At 38.3% G+C, this 24,854-nt stretch overlaps 1 protein-coding gene and 1 pseudogene across 3 annotated transcripts in view; both read left to right on the top strand.

Annotated features, from left to right (window-relative positions):
- Nucleotides 1-24,854, top strand: part of MIGA1 (mitoguardin 1) — a 98,208-nt gene that overhangs the window by 56,726 nt on the left and 16,628 nt on the right. For all 3 annotated transcript variants that reach the window (XM_038002020.2, XM_007978225.3, XM_038002011.2), the window contains exons 8-11: nucleotides 7,135-7,235; nucleotides 23,554-23,672; nucleotides 23,931-24,003; nucleotides 24,654-24,740. In XM_038002020.2, the coding sequence (XP_037857948.2) occupies nucleotides 7,135-7,235; nucleotides 23,554-23,672; nucleotides 23,931-24,003; nucleotides 24,654-24,740 (380 nt within the window). The remainder of the gene's footprint in view (nucleotides 1-7,134; nucleotides 7,236-23,553; nucleotides 23,673-23,930; nucleotides 24,004-24,653; nucleotides 24,741-24,854) is intronic.
- Nucleotides 11,679-14,205, top strand: LOC103224577 (nuclear speckle splicing regulatory protein 1 pseudogene; annotated as a pseudogene).

Genomic DNA, 24,854 nt, shown 5'->3' with positions numbered 1-24,854 from the left:
TCAGGATCAGGATCCAGATGCTGACTGGCTGAATCCAGAAACCACGCTTTTACCCACTGCACTACTGTATGGCAAGTGGGGATATGGTGAACATACCCTCAGATAAAGCAGAGAGTTGTGTTTTTTTAAGTAATTGGTGGAAAAGAACATTGGATAGGTAGGGTAATCAGAGATAATGGAAAGCTTTGAAAACCAATAGAGGAGCCATCTGATTAGAAAATGGCTTTTTTTTCCCCAAGTTACAATGAAAAACTCAATATACATAATTAGGCTATTCTTCTCTAATAATTACATATGTCAAGTAAAATAGTCTGTGAAAGCACTTAGTAGAATACTTGGACACGTAGTAGTCACTCAAAAAATATAACCTGAATCTGAGTCTTCTAAAGAACTTGGAAGCTCTTTGCACTGTAGTTAAAATATGAAGAACGAATGCTCTAACAGCACTGTCCAATAGAAATATAATGTGAGCCACAAATGTAATTTTAAAATTTCTAGTAGCCACATTAAAGGCTCAAAAGAAACAGATAAAATTAATTTTAATATATTTTCTTAAGCCCAGTATGTATTAATGTTTTCTGTTTTTTGGTACTAAGTCTTCAGAATCTATTATGTATTTTACACTTGCAGCACATCTTATTTCATGTGTTTAATAGACACATTTAACTAGGAGCTACTGTATTGGACACCAGGGCTCCATAGTTTTATAGCATAGCATCTGGTATCAGATCACCTGAGTTTGAATCCTACTGTTCTCTTTCTTAGATGTGTATGTATGTAGCAGCTACTTAGCCTCTCTGTGCCTTAGATTCCTGATACATAAAATGAGAAAACTAATAGTATCTACCTCATCAAAGGGTTATTGTGGGGATTAAAAATAAGATAATGCATATAAAGCATATAACTTGGTATCTGGCAAGTATTGAGTGAAAAATAAATGTGTATTTTGATTAATCGCATCACGCTTCTATTGTTATGATTAAATAGCAGACATTCCTTAGTTTCCATGTCTTCTCCTTCTTGAAAGTATTTGGTTATCCCCACTTAAACATTCCCACTTAAAATCCTAAACCAATCACTAAATAGCAAAGAAAAGTTGCAGAGCTAGAGAAAAACGGTTATGAGTGATGTATGCTTGGCCTTATACATTACTACTTATTGTTGGTATTCACTACAGGGTACAAATAAATTATTTTCAATTTGTTGTTATATTTAACACTCATCAGGTCTTTTGACTTTTGAATCTAGCATCATTATAGATGCTTTCTCAATCAGGATATAAAATTCATGTCTGGTAATAATTTACAACATCATTGGCAACACTGAAATATAGAAAGCATTCGTTGTCTTACCCTGCTTCCTCCTGCCTTTGAAGCTCTGATTGAGCCTTTTCTGCTCTCAGCTATTTGGGACCAAGATATATAGTTGATACTGCTTTCTTTTCTTTCCTTCTGTTTAAATCCTTAGAGGAAAGTGCACAAAACAAAAAAGTACAATGATTTATCACACATTCTTATGTAATTATCATGTACAGCAAAACGTAAAACATTGCCAGCTTTCCAGATGGATCTTCTTGTAATCCCTTCCAGTCACCTGCAGAATGAACCAGTGTCCTGATGCTCAAGCTAATTACCTTCTAGCTTGCTTATTTATTTATTTATTTATTTATTTATTTATTTATTTATTTATTTTGAGACAGAGTCTCATTCTGTCACCCAGGCTGGAGTGCAGCTGTCCTGATGCTCAGGCTAATTACCTTCCAGCTTATTTATTTATTTAGAGACTGAGTCTCACTCTGTCACCCAGACTGGAGTGCAGTGGTACGATCTTGGCTCACTGCAGCCTCCACCTCCTGGGTTCAGGCAATTCTCGTGCTTCAGAATTCTGAGTAGCTGGGATTACAGGTGCCTGCCAACACACCAGGCTAATTTTTGTATTTTTTGTAGAGGCATGGTTTCGCCATGTTGGCTAGGCTGGTCTCAAACTCCTGACCTCAGGTGATCCACCCACCTCGGCCTCCCAAAGTGCTGGGATTACAGGCATGAGCCACTGTGCCCAGTCACCTTCTAGCTTTTAAAAATAATTTTATCACTAAGCGTGTTTAGTTTTGTCTGTTTTTGAATTTTGCTTGAGTGAATTCAATAATAATTTTTCATTGTGAATGAATTCTGCATATAATCCTTCACTCAACATATTGTTAGATTGATCCATATTACTGCATGTAGCAGCAATTCATTTATTTTCATTGTTGTATAGTATTTCATTGTATGAATATACTATGGTTCTGTATTTGGACATTTGTTTTTTTTCCAGTTTGGGGCTATAATAAACAGTATTATTATAAACACTCTTGGCCGGGCACGGTGGCTCACGCCTGTAATCCCAGCACTTTGGGAGGCCGAGGCGGGCGGATCACAAGGTCAGGAGATCGAGACCATGGTGAAACCCCGTCTCTACTAAAAAAATAGAAAAAAATTAGCCGGGCGCAGTGGCGGGCGCCTGTAGTCCCAGCTACTCGGGAGGCTGAGGTAGGAGAATGGCGTGAACCCGGGAGGCGGAGCTTGCAGTGAGCCGAGATTGCGCCACTGCACTCCAGCCTGGGCGACAGAGCGAGACTCCGTCTCAAAAAATAAATAAATAAATAAAATAAACACTCTTATGCATATAAGCATGCATTTCTGTAAAACACACCCAAGGGTAGAATTGTTAGATCAGAGAGAAAGCAATCTTGAACTTTCATAGGTAATGCCAAACTTTTCAAAGTGGTTCTACCAGTTGTTTCTACCAGTGGTGTGTGAGAGTTTCCACTGACCGTACATCCTCGACCAAAAAAAAAAAAAGCCATTTTTCCCCAATTTTAGTGATTCTTGATAGGTGTGTAATGATATTTCACTGTGGTTTTAGGAATTTTTTTTTTTTTTTTGGCTGAGAAAAATTCAGTAAGAAGTTTCTGAAAATATTGACTAAGATCAATGAAGCCTTAGGTTTTTTTCTTTTTTTAAGAGACAGAGTGTCATTCTGTCACCCAGGCTGTCACCCAGGCTGGAGTATAGTGGCACGATCATGGCTCACTGCAGCCTTGAACTTGTGGGCTCAAGTGATTCTCCTGCATCAGCCTCCCAAGAAGCTGGAACTTTAGGTGCGTGCCACCACACTCTGCTAACTTTTTAAATTTTTTGTAGAGCTGGAGTCTCTCTTCTGTTGCCCAGGCTGATCTCGAACTCCTCGGGCTCAAGTGGTTCTCCCGCCTCAGCCTCCCAAAGTGTTGAGATTACAGACGTGAGCCATTGCACCCGCCTGCCTTTGGTTTTCAATTTTCCATGCTGTCACTGTCTTTCAATACCGCAGTTGAGTTGATAATACTTTTCATTTGTTTTGATTTGTTTTGAGACAGACTGTTGCTCTGTCATCCAGGCTGGAATACAGTGGTGCAGTCTTGGTTCACTGCAGCCTCTGCCTCCCAGGCTCAAGTGATCCTCCTGCTTAGCCTCCCAGGTAGCTGAGACTACAGGTGTGTGCCACTGCGCCAGCTCATTTTTTGTAAAGACAGGGTTTTGCCATATTGCCCAGGCTGGTTTTGAACTCCTGGGCTTAAGAGATTCTCCTGCTTCAGCCTCCCAAAGTGCTAGAATTAAAGGTGTGAACCACTGTGCCTGGCCAAGAGTTGATGATACTTCTTTTTTTTTTTTTTTTTTTGAGATGGAGTCTTGCTCTGTCACCCAGGTTGGAGTGCAGTGGCGCGATCTTGGCTCACTGCAACCTCCATCTGCTGGGTTCATGCAATTCTCCTGCCTCAGCCTCCTGAGTAGCTCGGATTACAGGCATGCACCACCACGCCTGGCTAATTTTTGTATTTTTAGTAGAGACAGGGTTTCACCATATTGGTCAGGCTGGTCTTGAACTCCTGACCTCAAGTGATCCACCCACCTCAGCCTCCCAGAGTGCTGGGATTACAGGCGTGAGCCACCACACCCAGCCAATGATGATACTTTTAAGAAAGAGTATTTTAAGCTTTAATTGGATGCTTGAAAGCAGTTAGTTTGGGATATTGCCCAAGATTCTTTCTTTATATTTTGACTATCGTATCTAAAAAACAGATGTATTTTTTCTCTTTGTAATAATTTAGCTGCCATTCCAGGAATCATAGCAATTACTGAAATAAGAGGTATAGTCTATGGTTTATGGACTTGGATTTAATGAGTAAATCCTTCTAGTTCCTCTGGAATTGAGCCATTTTTCTTTGTTAGATGTTTTAAAAAATAAAATACAAGTATGGTAACTGATCTGGATGACATTGAATAGCTAGTTACTGTTGACTAAAGTAAAACAGACTTTTGACATCTCATGGGTAATGTCTGAAAGGTAAAGTAACACTAGATAAATGTCTGTATTCTACTCTGAAAATAGCAAAAGCCATATGGAACCAAGAGTTAATTGACTTGTAAATTTAATCCCACTCTCAGCCGGGTACAGTGGCTCTCACGCCTGTAATCCCAGTACTTTGAGAGGCTGAGGCGGGTGAGTGACCTGAGTTTGGGAGTTCGAGACCAGCCTGGCCAACATGGTGAAACCCTGTCTCTACTAAAAATACAAAAAAATTAGCTGGGAGTGGTGGCACGTGCCTGTAGTCCCAGTTACTCGGGAGGCTGAGGCAGGATAATCACTTGAACCCGGGAGGTGGAGGTTGCGGTGAGCCAAGGTCACACCATTGCACTCCAGCCTAGGCAACAAGAGCAAAACTCTGTCTCAAAATAAACAAATAAAATAAAATAAAATTTAATCCCACTCTGATAATGCCGTGACATAATGAAAATTGTAAAACTGTGATTTCTTTTTGTGAAAGTAATACTGAGAATGGAAAATAATTAAGATAACGCTGTGAAGGTTGTACAGGAGGATTAAGTTTTGTATAAAAGCTCAGTGTGTATTTGTGTTTAAAAGGCCTTAATATGCACTGAAAAGAGAATTATGGGAGTTTTTCTGGATAATTGTGTCTCCAAAAATACCAGTTTGATAACTATTTATAAGTGTGAAACAATTATGTTGTTTTATTCTCCAGTTTAATAGAAAAATGTAAATTTCTAAAATGTTTTTATAATGGAATAATTTAACCTCAGATTTTGTCCCATTAATAGTCATTTAGTAGTAGAAAGATTTTTTAGATGAAAAGTTTTAGGTACTTTAAAAGGATTGATGTAAACGTCATCTGAAAACAATTATACTTTAAACTTGGAAGGTAAATACTTAAAACGTAAAGTCTGATTTCACCAAACATAAAGTAGGAAAAAAAAATGTTACATGTATGATTATTTTTGGTACTTAATAAGAATGAACCTTGCACCACTTGTGGCTTATTTTCTCTTCTGCTTGTTGTAGAGCTTGGAATATAATTGGTTGTGTAACTTTTGATTTAAACATTTAATTGAAGCTAAATTGATGCTTTGAATAAAAAAAAAAAAATACTTCCTGGGTAGAGTCACAAGTTGTGTTTTCTGGTACTTAGGGTTTTAAACAGAATTTGACAGATTTCTGGTAGAGGTAATAAATTTTAATTTTGGAAAAATTATGAAAATTTGGAGAATGAAAGCCAAGGAAACTTCTGGTTTCTCTCTCCCTCTCTCTCTCCTTTCTCTTTCCCTTTCTTTTCACAAGGTCTCACTCTGACATCCAGGCTGGAGTGCAGTGGTGCAGTCATAGCTCACTGCAGCCTCAAATTCCTGGAGTCAAGCAGTTTTCCTGCCTCATCCCCCTGAGCATGTGCCACAACATCTGGCTTTTTTTTTTTTTCTTTTTCCGAGGTCTCACTGTGTTTCCCAGGCTGGTCTCAAAACTCCTGGACTCAAGTGATCCTCCTGCGTCAGCCTCCCAAAGCACTGGGATGATTACAGGCATGAGCCACCTCAGCCAGCTGATTTCATTTTAAAGAAGATAGTGTCTGACAAATTTAGCAGATTGAGAATCAAAATAAGAATATATATATTTTATTCTTTGCTCTTTCATACTTGTGATACATTTTGAAGTTTATTACTTGTTTTCTCCATGTTAGTCACATATGTAAGCAGGAAAGTATTTGTTTGAAAATTTAATGTTAACAATTAAATTCCTGATAATAGTACATGAGGATATTCATACCCACCTTCCGAATGACAAGTATTGCTAACAGCCTGCTTAATAGGGTGAGATTAACCCTTTCCAAAGAATTTGAACTTTTTCAACCTTTTAAAATTTGGGGGGTATTTATATTTGACCCTCAGGTAAGCAGAGTAAACATCAAGGACCTAGGTCTGATTGTTTTTAACTGTTCAGTTTTTAAAGTAGGTCTCATTAAAGCCTGAAAAAGTCACAAATACCTTCTTGTTTTTTTTTTTGTTGTTGTTGTTTGTTTTTTTTTTTTTTTGGTGGTGGTGTTTTTTTGAGATAGAGTCTTGATCTGTCCCCCTGGCTGGAGTGCAGTGGTGTGATCTTGGCTCACTGCAACCTCCACCTCCCAGGTTCAACCAATTCTCGTGCCTCAGCCTCCCAACTAGCTGGGACTACAGGCTAATATTTGTATTTTTTTAGTAGAGATGGGGTTTCGCCATGTTGGCCAGGCTGGTCTCGAACTCCTGACCTCAGGTGATCCACCTGCCTCAGCCTCCCAGAGTGCTGGGATTACAGGTGTGAGCCACTGCACCCGGCTGTGAATTGTTTTAATTGATCAGCTTATCACAAGTGACAGGCCAGATATTTTATGTTAATAATATAGTTGATTTAAATGAACCTACAAGTTCTTGTAATTTGGGCAAGACCACTTGCAAATAAATTGCTCTGTTGCAAACTAGCTGTGATATATGCTGACTTTACCATGTATAGTAGATAATCCAACTCTGGTTATTATGTACTAAAAAGCCCTTTTAATAAAAAATTAAGCTTAATTCCTTCTTAAATTAAAAATGAATATTTGCTTTGTAACACTCTCTCCCCTACTTTGCAGAGTTTCAGATTCAGTTAAACATTGGATACTTACTGTTTTCCTTTTGACACTGGTAGTCTAAATAAAGATAGGGGAAAAAAATCAAAATCAAACTGTGGAATGCAAAGTACCACAGTGATGTGGAATATCACTTTCTGAACTTTTCACCTTTTACTTTTAAGATAAAGATACAGATATCACCATGAAGGGTAATGTGGATGACTTTGGCCTGCGAGACACCTTGAGCGTTGCATCCACGGATTCCTTTGCTTCAGCAGCAGAGGTAGGACATGTGTGTTCCTAATGAGGATTTCTATTTCTTTTTTAGTGGAAACAACAGTCTTGTCATTATACTGTAATTCAGTTTGGTCACTGTTTATTTAGCATCTACCATGTGGTAGGTACCAGGTTACAAAAATGAATAAATCTAACATGAAAATAAGCTCCTACAGGAGCTTACACTCTCTTTAAGGAGATGGACCTGTAAACATGTGATTTGAATGGGCACTTTCATATACTGTAGATTATGGGGGAGGCATAGAAACTAGTATGTTAATGGAAAGCAATTTTTCAGCTTATATCAAGAGTCTTAAAGATGTTCAGTTTCTTTAGTTCAGAAATCATACTTTTAGATTTTTGTTCTAAGAAGGTGATCAGATTCAAAGATTATATGTTAAAAACAATTCACTGTTGGCCAGGTGCAGTGGCTTACACCTGTAGTCCCAGTACTTTAGGAGGCTGAGGTGGAAGGATTGCTTGAGCTCTGGAGTTTGAGACCAGCCTGGGCAACATAGTGAGACCTTGTCCCTACAAAAAATTTTAAAAATTAACCAGATGTGGTAGTGAGTAGCCTATAGTTCTGGTTACTCAGGAGGCTGAGGTGAGAGGATCCCTTAAGCCCAAGAGGTCAAGACTGCAGTGGGCCATGATTGTGGCACTACATTCCAGCCTGGGTGACAGAGCAAGACCCTGTTTCAAAAAAATAAACTAAAAAATATATATAAAAATAGATAAGATAGATAGATAGATATGTATATACACCCACATACACACATTCACTGTGTCATTTTAATAGCAATGAAAAATGGAAAAACAATCTAATGCCAGATTATGGCACATCTGTAATTAAAAATGTTATAGAGCTATAAACATGTTTCCAATAATTTTAATGTCATGGGAACATATGTTAAGTGAAAAGATTAGTATGTAAAGTTTTATATAGATTGTATGATTATAATTTTGTAAAAAGGAAACAAAAACATGCATGATATATAAGTAGGCAGAGGAAAAAAGACTAGCTATAAATAAACAGTAGTGATTACTGAATTATAAATCTGTGGGTAATTTATTTTTCACTGAGATTTAAATTTTTTACCAAAAGAGACTGCTTGCAAAGAGATCATCTTTTTGTTTTTATTTTTGTACTTAAATCAGCTTTAAAAATTATATGTGACCAATTTTATATCAGAATATTTGCATTTTTACAGTAGATTTTGGATATTATAATTGTAGGTGGTCTTTTTTCATAGAAATAGTATTATGCATCTGGCCAGGCACAGTGGCTTATTCCTGTTATCCCAGAACTTTGGGAGGCCAATGTGTGCAGATCACCTGAGGTCAGGAGGTTGAGACCAGCCTGGTCAACGTGGTGAAACCCCATCCCTACTAAAAATTTAAAAATTAGCCGGGCATGATGGTGCCTGTCTGTAATCATAGCTACTCAGGAGGCTGAGGCACAAGAATCGCTTGTACCTGGGAGGTGGAGGTTGCAGTGTGCCAAGATCATACCACTGCATTCCAACCTGGGCAACAGAGTGAGACTGTCTCACACACACATGCACAAAAATAGTATTACACATCTATAACTGATATGTGAATTTTATCTCTAGTTTGTAAGCTTTAGATATTCCAATACCTGTACCTTTAACTTTGGATCTGCCTTTTTAAAAGCAGTACTGATTCATAATTTCTTTTGTCCTCTCAAGGTTTTTCTGTATGTATATATTTCAGCCATCACTTACAGTATCATCTCCTAATTGTTTACATTAAAAAAAATTTTCTGCCGAGCGCGGTGGCTCAAACCTGTAATCCCAGCACTTTGGGAGGCCGAGACGGGCAGATCAAGAGGTCAGGAGATCGAGACCATCCTGGCTAACACGGTGAAACCCCATCTCTACTAAAAAAATACAAAAAAAAAAAAAACTAGGCAGGCGCTTGTAGTCCCAGCTACTTGGGAGGCTGAGGCAGCGTAAACCCGGGAGGCGGAGCTTGCAGTGAGCTGAGATCCGGCCACTGCACTCCAGCCCGGGTGACAGAGCGAGTCTCTGTCTCAAAAAAAAAAAAAAAAAAAAAAAAAAAAAAAAAAAAAAAAATTTCCACTTACAAGTTTGCAATAGACAGAATATATTTACTTGTTCTATGGGAAAGCTGTTTCCTCTTCCTTTTACTGTTCGTTACATACATGTTTATCTTTCTATTCTGTAGATGCTATGTCCTAGATGGTTTGTAAGGAGAAAAATTGCTATTCACTTTGCACTTTTTTTCCATTGTGAGGAACAATATACCTAATTGCTCTAAAGTTTTTTTTCTAATATGCAACTTTAAAAAATATTTTGCTAAGTGTTCATTGTACTCACTTTAAATTTATTGTTTAATAAGATTTAATAAAAATTATTAAATACTTGTGGAAAACGAAATGCATGAATATACACAAAAAGGACTTACTATTCAAGAAATATCCTAAGACTGCTTCCATGGTGTAAATGTATGGTCTCAGAATGTGAATGTTCCAAGATAAATTCTTTTATAAGAAATGTTTGTTAAATTATTTTTAACTATATGCCAAGCACTTAAGGTTAAATTAGGGAAAATTGTTTTAATGAAGAAAGTTACTAAGTTAATAGATTCAGAACCTTTTGGGAAGTTAAACAGTTTTTCATCATTCGAAAACGTTTTCAGGATTACCAGAAAGATTTCTTGCCTAGTTAGATTAAAACAATTTCTGGTATAGGTTTTTCTATAGACTAGATCAATCATTTGTGAAAGTGATTAATAAGATTTTCCTCTATAAGCGTTGCCAAACATTGGTTTGGAACCACGGATGAAGAGTTGTTTTTTTTTTTTTTTTTTTAATATAGCTTTCTTGACAGTAATTCATACGCCATAAAATTCAGCCTTTTAAACTATAGAGTTCAGTGGTTTTTAGTATGTTTATCTAGTTGTGCAGCCAGCAGTACTTTCTAATTTCAGAACATTTTTATTACCCTAAAACCCCTACCCAATAGCAGTCACTCTCCATCTCCCTTTACCCCCCAGCCCTTGGCACCCAATACCTTCTGACTCTTTGAATTTGCCTTATTCTGAACATTTCTTGTAAGTGGAATTATGATTATATCCATGTGATATGTTGTATTTGACTTTCTTTCACTTAGCATAATGTTTTCTTTCAAGTTCTGAAAAGTCTTTTTGATATTAGGATACCTTCACATTTTACTCCTAATCCTTCCATCTATTAAAGAGATTCTTATTTAATAGGTAGAAACTAATATTGCAGAGAGCAGTTTTTAGTTGTAGATTCCTTTTTTTTTTTTTTTTTTTTTTTGAGACGGAGTCTTCGTTCTGTCGCCCAGGCTGGAGTGCTGTGGCGCGATCTCGGCTCACTGCATGCTCCGCCGCCTCCCGGGTTCATGCCATTCTCCTGCCTCAGCCTCCCGAGAAGCTGGGACTACAGGCGCCCGCCACCACGCCTGGCTAATTTTTTTGTATTTTTAGTGGAGACAGGGTTTCACCGTGTTCGCCAGGATGGTCTGGATCTCCTGACCTCATGATCCGCCCGCCTCAGCCTCCCAAAGTGCTGGGATTACAGGCGTGAGCCACCTCGCGCGGCTGATTCCATTTTTTAAAGAATTACCACTCTGCAATTGTGTATATGTGTTTAATAGAGAAATCATAGGCTTCTCTTTAAAAAGAAAATTTTATTTAAAAAAATTTTTTTAAAATAGAGATGGAGTTTTGCCATGTTGTCCAGGCTGCTCTCAAACTCCTGAGCTCAAGCAGTCCTCCCACGTTGGCCTCCCAAAGTGCTGGGATTATAGGCTTGAGCCACTGTGTCTGGCTGAAAATGTTATTTTTTATAATTCAGATACCTCTGCCGGGCACGGTGGCTCACACCTGTAATCCCAGCTCTTTGGAAGGCCGAGGCAGGCAGATCACGAGGTCAGGAGATTGAGACCATCCTGGCTAATACGGTGAAACCCTGTCTCTGCTAAAAATACAAAAAATTAGCCTGGCGTGGCGGTGGTCACCTGTGGTCCCAGCTACTCGGGAGGCTGAGACAGGAGAATGACGTGAACCCGGGAGGCGGAGCTTGCAGTGAGCCGAGATCGCGCCACTGCACTCCAGCCTGGGCGACAGAGTGAGACTCTGTCTCAAAAAATAAAATTAAAGGCCGGGCGCAGTGGCTCACGCCTGTAATCCCAGCACTTTGGGAGGCTGAGGCGGGCGGATCACGAGGTCAGGAGATCGAGACCATCCTGGCGAACACGGTGAAACCCCGCCTCTACTAAAAAAATACAAAAAGTTAGCCGGGCGCGGTGGCGGGCACCTGTAGTCCCAGCTACTTGGGAGGCTGTGACAAGAGAATGGCATGAACCGAGGAGACGGAGCTTGCAGTGAGCTGAGATCGCGCCACTGCACTCCAGCCTGGGCGACAGAGCCAGACTCCGTCTCAAAAAATAAATTAATTAATTAAATAAAATAAAAATAAAGCAAAATTAAATAAAATAAAAAAATGTTTTTAGATACCTCTACTTGTACTCTAAATGGAACCTTGGAAAGCTTTTGCTATACACATCTCTCTGATTTGACAACACTTATTTATAGCAATCCAAAAACTACACCAATAATAGGGCCACGTTCAGCCGTCACGGGAGCAAGATGGCGATTCTGGGCAGGCAGTATGGGCATATTTTGCCAAAGAAAACACAGCAGTTGCATCCTGTTTTGCAAAAATCATCAGTGTTTGGGAATGATTCTGATGATGATGATGAGACCTCCATGAGTGGAAGCCTTCAGAGGGAAGCTGCTAAGAATAGCAGGCGTGAAACAGACCAAACTGGAATCCAGAAGGCCCTTGAAGAAGATGCTACTGTGTATGAATATGACAGTATTTATGATGAAATGCAGAAAAAACAGGAGGAAAACAATCCCAAATTGCTTTTGGGGAAAGACTGAAAGCCCAAGTATATTCACAACTTGCTAAAAGCAGTTGAGATCAGAAAAAAGGAACAGGAAAAAAGAATGGAAGAGAAAATACAGAGAGAACGAGAAATGGAAAAGGGAGAATTTGATGATAAAGAGGTATTTGTGACATCTGCATATAAGAAAAAACTGCGAGAGAGAGCTGAAGAAGAAGAAAGAGAAAAGGGGGCAGTTGCCCTGGAAGCATGTTTGGATGTAATCAAGCAGAAAGATCTCAGTGGATTTTATAGGCATTTACTAAATCAAGCAGTTGGTGAAGAGGAAGTACCTAAATGCAGCTTTAGTGAAGCGAGATCTGGTATAAAGGAAGAGAAATCAAGGGGCTACTCCGATGAAGTAAGTTCAAAAACCAGAGTACCACAAGAGAAATGCATTCTTCAAACTGATGTGAAAGTAGAGGAAAACTCAGATGCAGACAGTGACTTTGATGCTAAGAGCAGTGAGGATGATGAAATAGAAGAAACTAGAGTGAACTGCAGAAGGGAAAAGGTCGTAGAGACCCCTGAGAATGACCCCCAAGCACCACAGGAATCAAAACCACTCTCAGTCACCTAGTGAAGAGGGCACAGTGCCAGACACCACATGAAAGGATCACGAACGTCGAGAGGACACGTGAAAAGGGAAGATCAGCACCAACAGAAGCAATCCAGAGACCAGGAGAACCATTACAGACTGTGATTACCAGAAAGGAAGGGATTCTCATAGGCACAGGAGGCCAGTCATAGAGATTCCCATTGGAAGAGGCATGAACAGGAAGATAAACCAAGGATGAGGGACGAAAGAGAAAGAAGTGACAGAGTGTGGAAAAGGGAGAAAGACAGGGAGAAATATTCCCAAAGAGAACAAGAAAGAGACAACAAAATGGTCAGAACCGACACAGTGAGAAAGGAGAGAAGGAAGAGAAAAGCAAAGCAAAGGAAGAGCATATGAAAGTAAGGAAGGAAAGATATGAAAATAATGGTAAATACAGAGATAGAGAAAAATGAGAAGTAAGTGTTCAGTCTTCAGAAAGAAATTGAGACAGAAAAGAAAGCAGCCCAAGTTCTAGGGCAAAGGATAAATTTCTTGACCAAGAAAGAGCCAACAAAATGAGAAACATGGCAAAGGACAAAGAAGTAAACCAGGAGAAACCCGCTAATTCTTAATAATCACTGGGAGCAAAACAGAGACTCACAGAGGAAAGGCAAGAAGAGAAGGGTAAAGAACAAGAGAGACCACCTGAGGCAGTGAGCAAGTTTGCAAAGAGGAGCAACGAAGAAACTGTAATGTCAGCTAGAGATAGGTACTTGGCCAGGCAGATGGCGCAGGTTAATGCAAAGAGCTATATTGAGAAAGAAGATGATTGATGGCTACCCCAAGAGAAAGATTTAAGGAAGCCCAGAAAACGGTAATTCCTGGAACCTGCTGTGTAAAACCATAAAGGAGTGTGTTGCCAGTAGTTCGGAGGGCATTTTAAAATTTATTTTCAAAATTTTAGGTTAAAATCAAAAGTCTTACATCTTGGATGCTTGGATGTGAATGTTTGGCTGAATTTATATATAGTATGTACTTATCAATACCATATTCTTTGTTGTATTCAAGAACTGCAAGAGTGTACTAATTCCCTGTAGGTACATAATGAGGAAAATTGGCTTCACTACAACCATTAAAAAATAATTTTGGCCAGATGCGGTAGCTCGTGCCTGTAATACAAACATTTTGGGAGGTGAGGCAGAAGGATCACTTGAGGCCAGACATACAAGACCAGCCTAGGCAGGATAATGAGACCTTGTCTCTAATTAAAAAACAAAAGGCCTGGCATGGTGATTCATGCTTGTAGTCCCAGCTGCTTGAGAGGCTGAGGCAGGAGGATCATTTGAGCCTAGGAATTTGATGTTACAGTGAGCTATGATCACACCACTGCACTCCAACCTGGGCAACAGAGCAAGACTCTGTCTCTAAAAAAAATTGTTTTTAATAAATAATTGAACTCTTCTAATAATGTTGTTTTTGTTGCAGGAAATACTGTATTTCAGATAAAATATTATTTTATAAATATTGTATTTCAGATAAAATGGATTTGAACAATAGAAAATATACTTTATGTTCTGAAATTTGTATTAAAGTATAAAATGTGGATCATCTTGTCTAAATAGCTTACAGCATAGTTGGCTTAAATGAAAATAAAAAATAGTGATATGCTTAAAAAAATACACCAATAATAATATACAAAGCAACAAAGATGAATATTTAGGATACTTATAACCTGAAAAGATGGGGAGGGCTATATCTATCATTTAAAATTTTTCTTCTATGAAAGTATGAAGGCATGGCCGCCCATGGTGCCTCACGCCTGTAATCCCAGCACTTTGGGAGACCGAGATGGGCAGATCACCTGAGGTCAGGAGTTCTAGACCAGCCTGGCCAACATGGTGAGACCCAGTCTCTGCTAAAAATACAAAAATTAGCCAGTGTGGTGGCACGCGCCTGTAATCCCAACTACTTAGGAGGCTGAGGCAGGAGAATTGCTTGAACATGGGAGGCGGAGGTTGCAGTAAGCCGAGATTGTGCCACTGTACTCCAGCCTGGGCAACAGAGTGAGACTCTCTCTCTCTCAAAAAAAAAAAAAAAATATATATATATATATATGAAGGCTTGATTGGGGCTGAAAGATCTGTTGCCAACATAGGAAAGTTGGTGCTCTCCATTAACAGAAGACCTAAGTTTCTCACCACATTGTCTTTTCTGTAGGACTATTTGAATATCTTTACAGCATGGCAGCTGGCTTCCCGCAGAGGGAGTAACCCAAGAGAGGGCAAGGTGGAAGTGATGACTGTTTTGACCTATCCTCAGAAATCTCATTCTGTCATTTCCACAATGTGCTGTTGGTTACACAGGTTAGCCCTATTCAATGTGGGATGGGGTGTGAGTAACCAGGGTGAGAGAATCATTGAAGACCAGTTTGGAGGGCAGCTATTTTAAGTTCCTATTTTCTATTAAGGGATACAGATTGCTAACAACCTGCTTTCTTTAATTGTAAGTCTTATTTATGATTTTAGGTGATTGATTTCAAAGGAAAATGTAAACATGTGTAAAATGGTCTACATTAAAATAGAACTTAGCCTATTTCATGTCCCTACTTGTAATAATCTTGAGACTTTAGACATTTTCATTCACGGTCATTCAGAGGACCTGGTCTGGATTAAGGCTTTTAAAAAATATCACTTCAAATTTAACATAGTAATTACATGCCAAGGAGGATAAGGCTCAGTCCATCTTGTACCTCATGGGGCCCAAGAAAAGTAATTTAGGATGTTTGAAATCTGTAGCTAATCCCCAAGCACAGTTTTCACTGGTTGCTTCATATGTAGGAATTACCTATTTATCTGTTTTTATTGTTGGCTGTTGTTGTTGACTTGTTTGATTTCTTTTTTTCTTTCTTTCTTTCTTTTTTTTTTTTTGAAACGGAGTTTTGCTCTTGTCGCCCAGGCTGGAGTGCAATGGCACGGTCTCGGCTCACTGCAACCTCTACCTCCTGGGTTCAAGTGATTCTCCTGCCTCAGCTTCCCAAGTAGCTAGAATTATAGGCACCTGCCACCACACCCAGCTAATTTTTGTTATTTTTAGTAGAGACGGGGTTTTGCCATATTGGCCAGGCTGCTCTCGAACTCCTGACCCTCAGATGATCCACCCACCTCGGCCTCCCAAAGTGCTAGGATTACAGGCATGAGCCACCATGCCCGGCCTTGTTTGATTTCTTTTATGGTCATATTTATGGTATATAACCTTAATATTTGGGAAATATTGGGAAATATGGGAGATAACTAAAAAGGTAGGATGATGATTTGGTGTAAACAAATATAGTATTTTCTTTTTGAAAATATTAAAATGAGTTTTTAAAATGTAGCCTTTTGGGAGAAGAATAATTTCAAAATATATGGGAAATTTCATTTCAGCTAGTAAAAACCCCCTTTTAATAGTAAATTGCATGTTCCATAGCTGCAATTAACTGCATTATTGACTGCTGCTTCTGAAATAACTTCTCAGCTCTATTTAAATATTAATTTTTTTCTAAAACCTGTTAAAACATTTTTGGGAATTTTGTTGAAAAATTCTTCCTATATGATATATTCTAAAATGAGAATTTCAACCAATGTTTTAATGAGTTTCTTTTTGCTTAAAAAAGTTTAATGATTTAAATAAATGTTTCTGAGCTGAAATTGTCTCTTAAGAGTTAATAATGGTATCTAGTATCAAATTTTCAACATGATATATTCTCACAGCTGCAGTCCTATTTTAGGAGGCTTCTTTAGACGATTATTTCAACCAAACCAACAAATAAGCAAGGTAGATCAATAATTCAAGACTCAACTCTGGAATCTCCCATTGTTGGATTGTCTTTTTATTATTATTAGAAATTATTTCATGTAGAGGGTTTAATTGGAGCCCAGTTTAGTTTTTTTTGTTGTTTTTTGAGACAGAGTCTTACTCTGTCACCCAGGTTGGATGGAGTGTAGTGGTGTGATCTCAGCTCACTGCAACCTCGCAACCTCTACCTCCCAGGTTCAAGTGATTCTTCTGCGTCAGCCTCCCAAGTAGCTGGGATTACAGGCATGTGCCACCATACCCGGCTAATTTTTGTATTTTTAGTAGAGATGGGGTTTCGCCATGATAGCCAGACTGGTCTCGAACCTCAAGTGATCTGCCCACATCAGCCTCCCAAAGTGCTGGGATTACAGGTGTGAGCCACCGCACCTGGCCCCCAGTTTACTTCTTAGGAATTTTTTTGAATAGAGAATAGAGAATACTAATAGTAGGTATATGTGGGTCCTATTTGTTTTGACAGTGGTACAGACATTTAAAACGGTTTAATATCTAAAGAATTTTCATTCTAAGTTATTTTTAAAAAGCTGTTTAGTTTTTCTTAGCCTCAAGAAGACTTTGCCTTTTAGCATAACATATATTCTTTAAAATATGAGGGAAAATGTTACTTAGAGAATATATACTGTGAGATACTGTCATCTCTTCATACCTTTTTTTTTTGCATCTGGCCTAATGGACATATTTATACATTATAAATATTGCTGATGCTGAAACTTCTCTCTTGGCTCTTTGGATAAGGCTGAAAGGGTATAATTTGGTGCTTAATAATGTGCCTGGGTTTAAATTTTATCATTTAGTTGTGGGATTTGGGGTAAGTTCCTGCTAATTTAATCTCTGTTTCTTCGTCTGTAAAATGTGGATTATTTATTTATTTCTTTGTTTGAGAGAGAGAATCTCACTGTCTCCTAAGCTGGAGTGCAGTGGTACGATCTTGGCTCACTGCAATCTCCACCTCCTGGGTTAAAGTGATTCTTCTGCCTCAGCCTCCCAAGTAGCTGGGATTACAGGCATGCGTCACCACACCTGGCTGATTTTTATATTTTTAGTAGAGGTGGGGCTTCGCCATACTGGCCAGGCTAGTCTCCAACTCCAGACCTCAAGTGATCCGCCTGCCTCGGCCTCCCAAAGTGCTGGGATTACAGGTGTGAGCCATTGCACCCGGCAAAATTTGAATAATAGTACTTACTTTATGAGCTTTTGTAAGGATTAAATAAATCAAATGAAAGCATTAGCACAGCACTGGCTGCATGTGAAATACCAAAACCAAAGCCTTGAGAGTTACTTCTAGAATTATAGAGCAGACATTCAAAAGTCTCCTCCACAAAGCAAAAAATGTCAAAAACAAAATTTTCAGAATAGTGAAAATGGATGAAAGACTTGCAAAAATTCAGAGAACACTGAATCAAGTAAAATGGCTGAATCTCCATAAGAGCAGTGAGTTTTGTGGATTTTTAATTTGCTCTCTTTCTTTTTAATAAAAAAAATTTTGGGGTGTGAGAGCAGAGTACAAACTGTAGTGTCAGGAGTCATGGCAGGACAAGCATTTGGAAGTTTCTTCCACCCTGACCAAGTATTGGTTGAAAGGTGTGCTGTAGAAACTACAACCAAAGGAGGCATTATGGTCGGGCACTGTGAAATTTAAAAATGGGCGGGAGGATCACTTGAGCCTGGGAAGTCAAGGCTGCAATGAACCATGATTGTGCCACTGCACTACTGCCTGGGTGACCTGACAAAAACAAACCCCCCCCACACACACACACAAAGGAGGCATTATGCTTCCAGAAAAATCTCAAGGAAAAGTATTGCAAGCAGCAGTAATAGCTGTTGCTGTTGGATCAGGCTCTAAAGGAAAGACTGGAGAGATTCAACCAGTTAGTGTGAAAGTTGGAGATGAAGTTTTTTTCCTAGAATATGGAGGTGTCAGGATTATTTCTTATTTTGTTTTATTTTTCCATAAGTTATTGGGATACAGGTAGTATGTGGTTACATAAGTTCTTTAGTGGTGATTTGTGAGACTTTGGTGCACCTATCACCTGAGCAGTATATACTGCACCATTACTGCACCATATTTGTAGTCTTTTATCCCTCACCCCCCTCCCACCATTCCCCAAAGTCCATTGTATCATTCTTTTGCCTTTGCGTCCTCATAGCTTAGCTCCCACGTATCAGTGAGAACATACAATGTTTGGTTTTCCATTCCTGAGTTACTTCACTTAGAATAATAGTCTCCAGTCTCAAACCGGTCACTGCAGATGCTGTTAATTCATTCCTTTTTATGGCTGCACAGTATTCCTTCATCTATACATACCACAGTTTCTTTATCCACTTGTCAATTGATGGGCATTTGGGTTGGTTCTACAATTTTGATTCACAATTTTGCAATTGTGAACTGTGTTGCTATAAACATGCATGTGCAAGTACCTTTTTTGAATAATGACTTCTTTTCCTCTAGGTAGATACCCAGTAGTGGGATTGCTGGATCAAATGGTAGTTCTACTTTTAGTTCTTTAAGGAATCTCCACACTGTTTTCCATAGTGGCTGTACTAGTTTACATTCCTACCAGCAGTGTAGAAGTGTTCCCTGATCATCGCATCCACACCAACATCTACTGTTTTTTTATTTTTTGATTATGGCCATTCTTGCAGGAGTAAAGTAGGTATTGCATTGTGGTTTTGATTTGCATTTCCCTGATCATTAGTGATGTTGAGCATTTTTTTCATATGTTCGTTGGCCATTTGTATATCTTCTTTTGAGAATTGTCTATTCATGTCCTTAGCCCACTTTTTGATGGAATTGTTTTTTTCTGATTTGAGTTCATTGTAGATTCTAGATATTAGTCCTTTGTCAGATGTAGAGATTGTGAAAATTTTCTCCCACTCTGTGGGTTATCTGTTTAGTTTGTCAACTGTTCCTTTTGCCATGCAAAAGCTCTTTTGTTTAATTAGGTCCTAGCTATTTCTTTGTTTTTATTGCATTTCTTTTGGGTTCTTGGTCATGAAATCCTTGCCTAAGCCAATGTCTGGAAGGGTTTTTCCAATGTTATCTTCTAGAATTTTTGTAGTTTCAGGTCTTAGGTTTAAGTCCTTAATCCATCTTGAGTTGATTTTTGTATAAGGTGAGAGATGAGGATCCAGTTTCATTCTCCTACATGTGGCTAGCCAGTTATCCCAGCACTGTTTGTTGAAAAGGGTGTCCTTTCCCCATTTTGTGTTTTTGTTTGTTTTGTCAAAGATCAGTTGGCTGAACTATTTGGGTTTATTTATGTGTTCTCTCTTTTCTGTTCCATTGGTCTATGTGCCTATTTTTATACCAGTACCACACTGTTTTGGTGACTGTGGCCTTATAGTATAGTTTGAAATCAGGATGTGTGATGCCTCCAGTATTCTTTTTGCTTAGTCTTGCTTTGGCTGTGCAGGCTCTTTTTTGGTTCCATATGAATTTTAGAAGTGTTTTTTCTAATTCTGTGAAGAATGATGGTGGTATTCTGATGGGGATTGCATTGAATTTGTAGATTGCTTTTGGCAGTATTGTCATTTTCACAATATAGATTCTACCCAAACTTGAGCATGGGATGTGTTTCCATTTGTTTGGGTTATCTGTGATTTCTTTCAGCAGTGTTTTGTAGTTTTCCTTGTAGAGGTCTTTCGACTCCTTGGTTAAGTATATTCCTAATTATTTTATTTTTGTTTTGTAGCTGTTGTAAAAGGAGTTGAGTTCTTGATTTGATTCTCTGCTTGGTCGCTTGTTGGTATATAGAAGAGCTACTGATTTGTGTACATTAATCTTGTATCTGGAAACTGCTAATTCTTTTATCAGTTCTAGGAGCTTTCTAGAGTTGTCTTTGGGTTTTCAAGGTAAACGATCATATTGTCAGCAAACAGTGACAGTTTAACTTCGTCTTTACTGATTTGGATGCCCTTTATTTCTTTCTCTTGTCCGATTGCTCTGGCTAGAACTTCGAGTACTGTGTTGAAGAGGAGTGGTGAGAGTGGGCATCCTTGTCTTGTTCCCATTCTCAGAGGGAATGCTTTCAACTTTTCCTCATTCTGTATTATGTTGGCTGTGGGTTTGTCATAGATGGCTTTCATTACATTAAGGTATGTTCCTTGTATGCCAGTTTTGCTGAGAGTTCTAATCATAAAGGGATGCTGGATTTTGTCAAATGCTTTTTCTGCATCTATTGAGGTGATCATGTGATTTTTGTTTTTAATTCTGTTTATGTGGTGTGTCACATTTATTGACTTCTGTATGTTAAGCCATCCCTGCATCCCTGGTATGAAACCCACTTGATCATAGTGGATTATCTTTTTGATATGTTGTTGGATTCAATTAGCTAGTATTTTGTTAAGGATTTTAGCATCTATGTTCATCAAGGATATCGGTCTGTAGTTTTGTTTTTTGGTTATGTCCTTTTCTGGTTTTGGTATTAGGGTGATGCTGAATTAGGGAGGGTTCCTTCTTTCTCTATCCTGGGGAATAGTGTCAAAAGGATTGGTACCGATTCTTCTTTGAATGTCTGGTAGAATTCTCCTGTGAATCTGTCTGGTCCTGCACTTTTTTTTATCAGTAATTTTTAAATTACCATTTCAGTCTTGCTGCTTGTTATTGGTCTGATCAAGGTATCTAATTCTTAAGATTTAAGATAGGAAGATTATATTTTTCCAGGAATTTATCATCTCTTCTGGGTTTTTTAGTTTATGTGCATAAAGGTGTTCATAGTAACCTTGAATGATCTTTTGTATTTCAGTGGTGTCAGTTGTAATATCTCCTATTTCTTTTCTTAGTGAGGTTATTGGGGTTTTCTCTCTTCTTTTCTTGGTTAATCTTGCTAAAGGTCTATCAATTTTATTTGTGTTTTCAAAGGGCCAGCTTTTTGTTTCATTTATCTTTTGTATTGGTTTTTTGGTTTCAATTTTATTTATAAAATTGAAAATTGGTTTATTTTAATAACTGATCTTGGTTATTTCCTTTCTTCTTCTGGGTTTGGGTTTGGTTCTTGTTTCTCTAGTTGCTTGAGGTATGACCTTAGATTGTCTGTTTGTGCTCTTTCAGACTTTTTGATGTAGGTGTTTAGGCCTATGAACTTTCCTCTTAGCACCGCCTTAGCTGTATTCTGGAGGTTTCGATACTTTGTGTCATTTTTGTCATTCAGTTGGAAGAATTTTTAAATTTTCATCGTGATTTTGTTTTTGACCCAGTGCTCATTCAGAAGCAGGTTATTTGATTTCTATGTATTTGCATAGTTTTGAAGGTCCCTTTTGGAGTTGATTTCCAGTTTTATTCCACTGTGGTCTGAGAGAGTGCTTGATAGAATTTCAGTTTTTAGTATCGAAATGTCAGGTACTATTACATTCATTGTGCTCTTTGTTGCCTGTGTACTTTGGTTTTTTTGTTTTTGCTTTGTAACTTGTATTTATTTATTTATTTATTTAGTCTTGGAGTTTCACGCTTGTTGCCTAGGCTGGTCTTGAACTCCTGACCTCAGGTGATCCGCCTGCTCCAGCCTCCCAAAGTGCTGGAAAGTGCTGGGATTATGGCCATGAGTCACCGCACCCGGCCCCCCCTAATTTTTTTAATTAGAGGATGTGGTGGTGCGTACCTGTAGCCCCAGCTACTTGGGAGGCAGAGGCAAGAGGATCACTTGAGCCCAGGAGTTTGAGGCTGCAGAGTTATGATAGTGCCACTGCACTACAGCTTGGGTGACAGAGCGAGATCCTGTCCCTTCCAAACAAAACGCTCTAGAAGTTTTCCGGTTTTTTTTTTTTTTTTTTTTTTTTTTTTTTTTTTTTTTCTTAGCTGGCTACCCTATAGTGTTTCCAATTGTTTTTTAATGAGCTGTCAGAAGATTGGAATTTCATTTGTAGAGTTATGCTAGCCAAAAGCACGACTGTCTTTCAGTTATGCAAAAGTTAATCAAAGCTACATACAAGGAAATATTTCTTAGAATAGCAACATTGAGCTTATTTTGTTGTTTTTGTACTAAGTTTTGCTTCATTATAATAATAGGTTATAATACTTGTAAGTACTCTATGGATGATGAAATTCTCCTCCTCTTTTTAAAAAATGCTTCCTTGGTTGTTCTTATTGGTGAACTATAAGATATAGTATTGCTGATCAGACACGGTGGCTCACGCCTGAATCCCAGCACTTTGGGAGGCTGAGGCAGGCGGATCACTTGAGGCCAGTTCAAGACCAGCCTGGCCAACATGGCAAAACCCCATGTCTACTAAAATATAAAAATTAGATGGATGTGGTGGCATGTACCTGTAATCCCAACTACTCTGGAGGCTGAGGCAGGATTGAACCTGGGAGGTGGAGGCTGCAGTGAGCCAAGATCCTGCCACTGTACTCCAGCCTGGGTGACAGAGTGAGACCCTGTCTCAAAAAAAAAAAAGAGATATAATTTTGCTTTTCTGTATGTTCTGTGGATTTAAGTAATTGGATTCAGAATGAACTAGCTTGTTAAAAGTTTTACTCTTTTTAACAACTGAATTTTGAAATAAAATGAACTCAGATTTTATTAGCTATAAAATCCTATTAAATGGTTTTTATGGTTTAATCAAATTTATTGTATTGATGTTAGCAAAATCCTATTTTCTTTCTTTTATAGTTTGTCTGATATCAGTGTATTCTGCTTTTTGGTTTTCTGGGTTTTTGTTTTGTTTTGTTGTTTTTGAGACAGGGTCTGGCTTTGCCAACGAGCCTGGAATACAGTGATACAATCACAGCTCACTGCAACTTCAACCTCCTGTACTCAAGTGATCCCCCCACCTCAACCTCCTGGATAGCTAGAACCACAGGTGCTTGTCTCCACACCTGACTGCTTTTTTAAAATTTTTGTAGAGACAGGGTCTTACCATGTTACCCAGGCTGGTTTCAAACTCCTGGTTTAAATGATCCTCCCAAAAAGTATTGCAATTACAGGCATGAGCCACTACACCTAGCACCTGTATTCTGTTCTAACCCACTGTGCTCTTAGCTTGCAGAACACAGAGAAGTGCGGCATACCTACAGCCTGGAGTCCCTTTGTCACTGCCCATTTTACGAGGAAGCCATGCATTTAGTTGAAGAAGGAAAAATTTACTCCAGAGTACTGAGGTACCATTTCAGTTTTGTTTATGTTTATGAAGGATATTAAGGTGTTTGTGTGGTACTTATTAAAAATGCTTATGAGGAATAGGAGAAAATATGTTTTTAGGTCCAAGTAAAGAAAAAATTGTTTTTACATGTTCTGTCAGTATTGAAAAAACATGTTTTATATTAAGGTCCTGAGGTTAAGCCTTGTTTGAATCCAAATTTATAGTAGGCTTGATCTTGAATGTAGTTTAACAATTGTCTCCCCTGTTTATTACATAGAACTGAAATGTTGGAGTGCCTAGGAGACAGTGATTTTCTTGCCAAACTTCACTGTATTCGACAGGCTTTTCAGGTATTTTTTTAACATTAAGTGACTTCACCCAGCCACTCATCCCTACCCTCATGCTGTAGAGTCCAGTGCAAATAAACAGGACAGCTCTTTGCTCTTGATTATCCCTGTTCCTAATGACAAATATAAAGTCCACTAAACTTATTTTTCCTCCCCGCTACTTGCCTTCATTTGTTTCCATATTTCATTATCCTCTCCCACGACTTCCCAGGCCCACCACACTTTGTCAAAACAGGATATTTTGATACTTCAGGAGTGTAAAAATAGCTGCTTAAAATAAAAACCCTCTTTCTTATTATTAATTAGTATGTATTTGAGATTTGAGTCCATTATAAAGTTGATTTTCTAAAAAGAAAGTAAAAATATATTTGTTTTCTTATGTTTTGGGGCTATAGGAAATTTATTTGAGACTTTGTAATATTATGTTGAACAGAATTTAAATTCAAATTTAACTCCCTTTAATCTTTTGGCTGTAGATAGTTTCAAGAGTTCTTTTTATTTTAGGAAATGAGGACTTTCTCTGTGAGCTGCCTGTTGAAATAGCACCTCATTCGGTGCATTCACTGGTTTAGGATGGTTTGTGCTATTAAGTTGAATGTCCATTCACATTCATTATAGGTCTCTTTTTTCTTTGGGGATGAATATTTTTTCAGGTAATTCTTTCAGAGTCAGCCAACAGGATATTCCTCGCTGAGAGTGGAAGGAAAATTTTATCAGCTTTAATTGTGAAAGCACGAAAGGTAAACTTGTTCTTTTGGCAAGTTTTTACCATTTACAAAAGTTGTTTTTACCCTTTGAACTGAATGTTAAGACGTTACATTTTTGATAGAAGAAAAAGTTTTTGTGGATAGTTG

This window comes from Chlorocebus sabaeus, chromosome 20, assembly GCF_047675955.1.
Source record: "Chlorocebus sabaeus isolate Y175 chromosome 20, mChlSab1.0.hap1, whole genome shotgun sequence".
NCBI lineage: Eukaryota > Metazoa > Chordata > Mammalia > Primates > Cercopithecidae > Chlorocebus > Chlorocebus sabaeus.
This window is presented reverse-complemented; position numbering and strand designations above follow the sequence as displayed.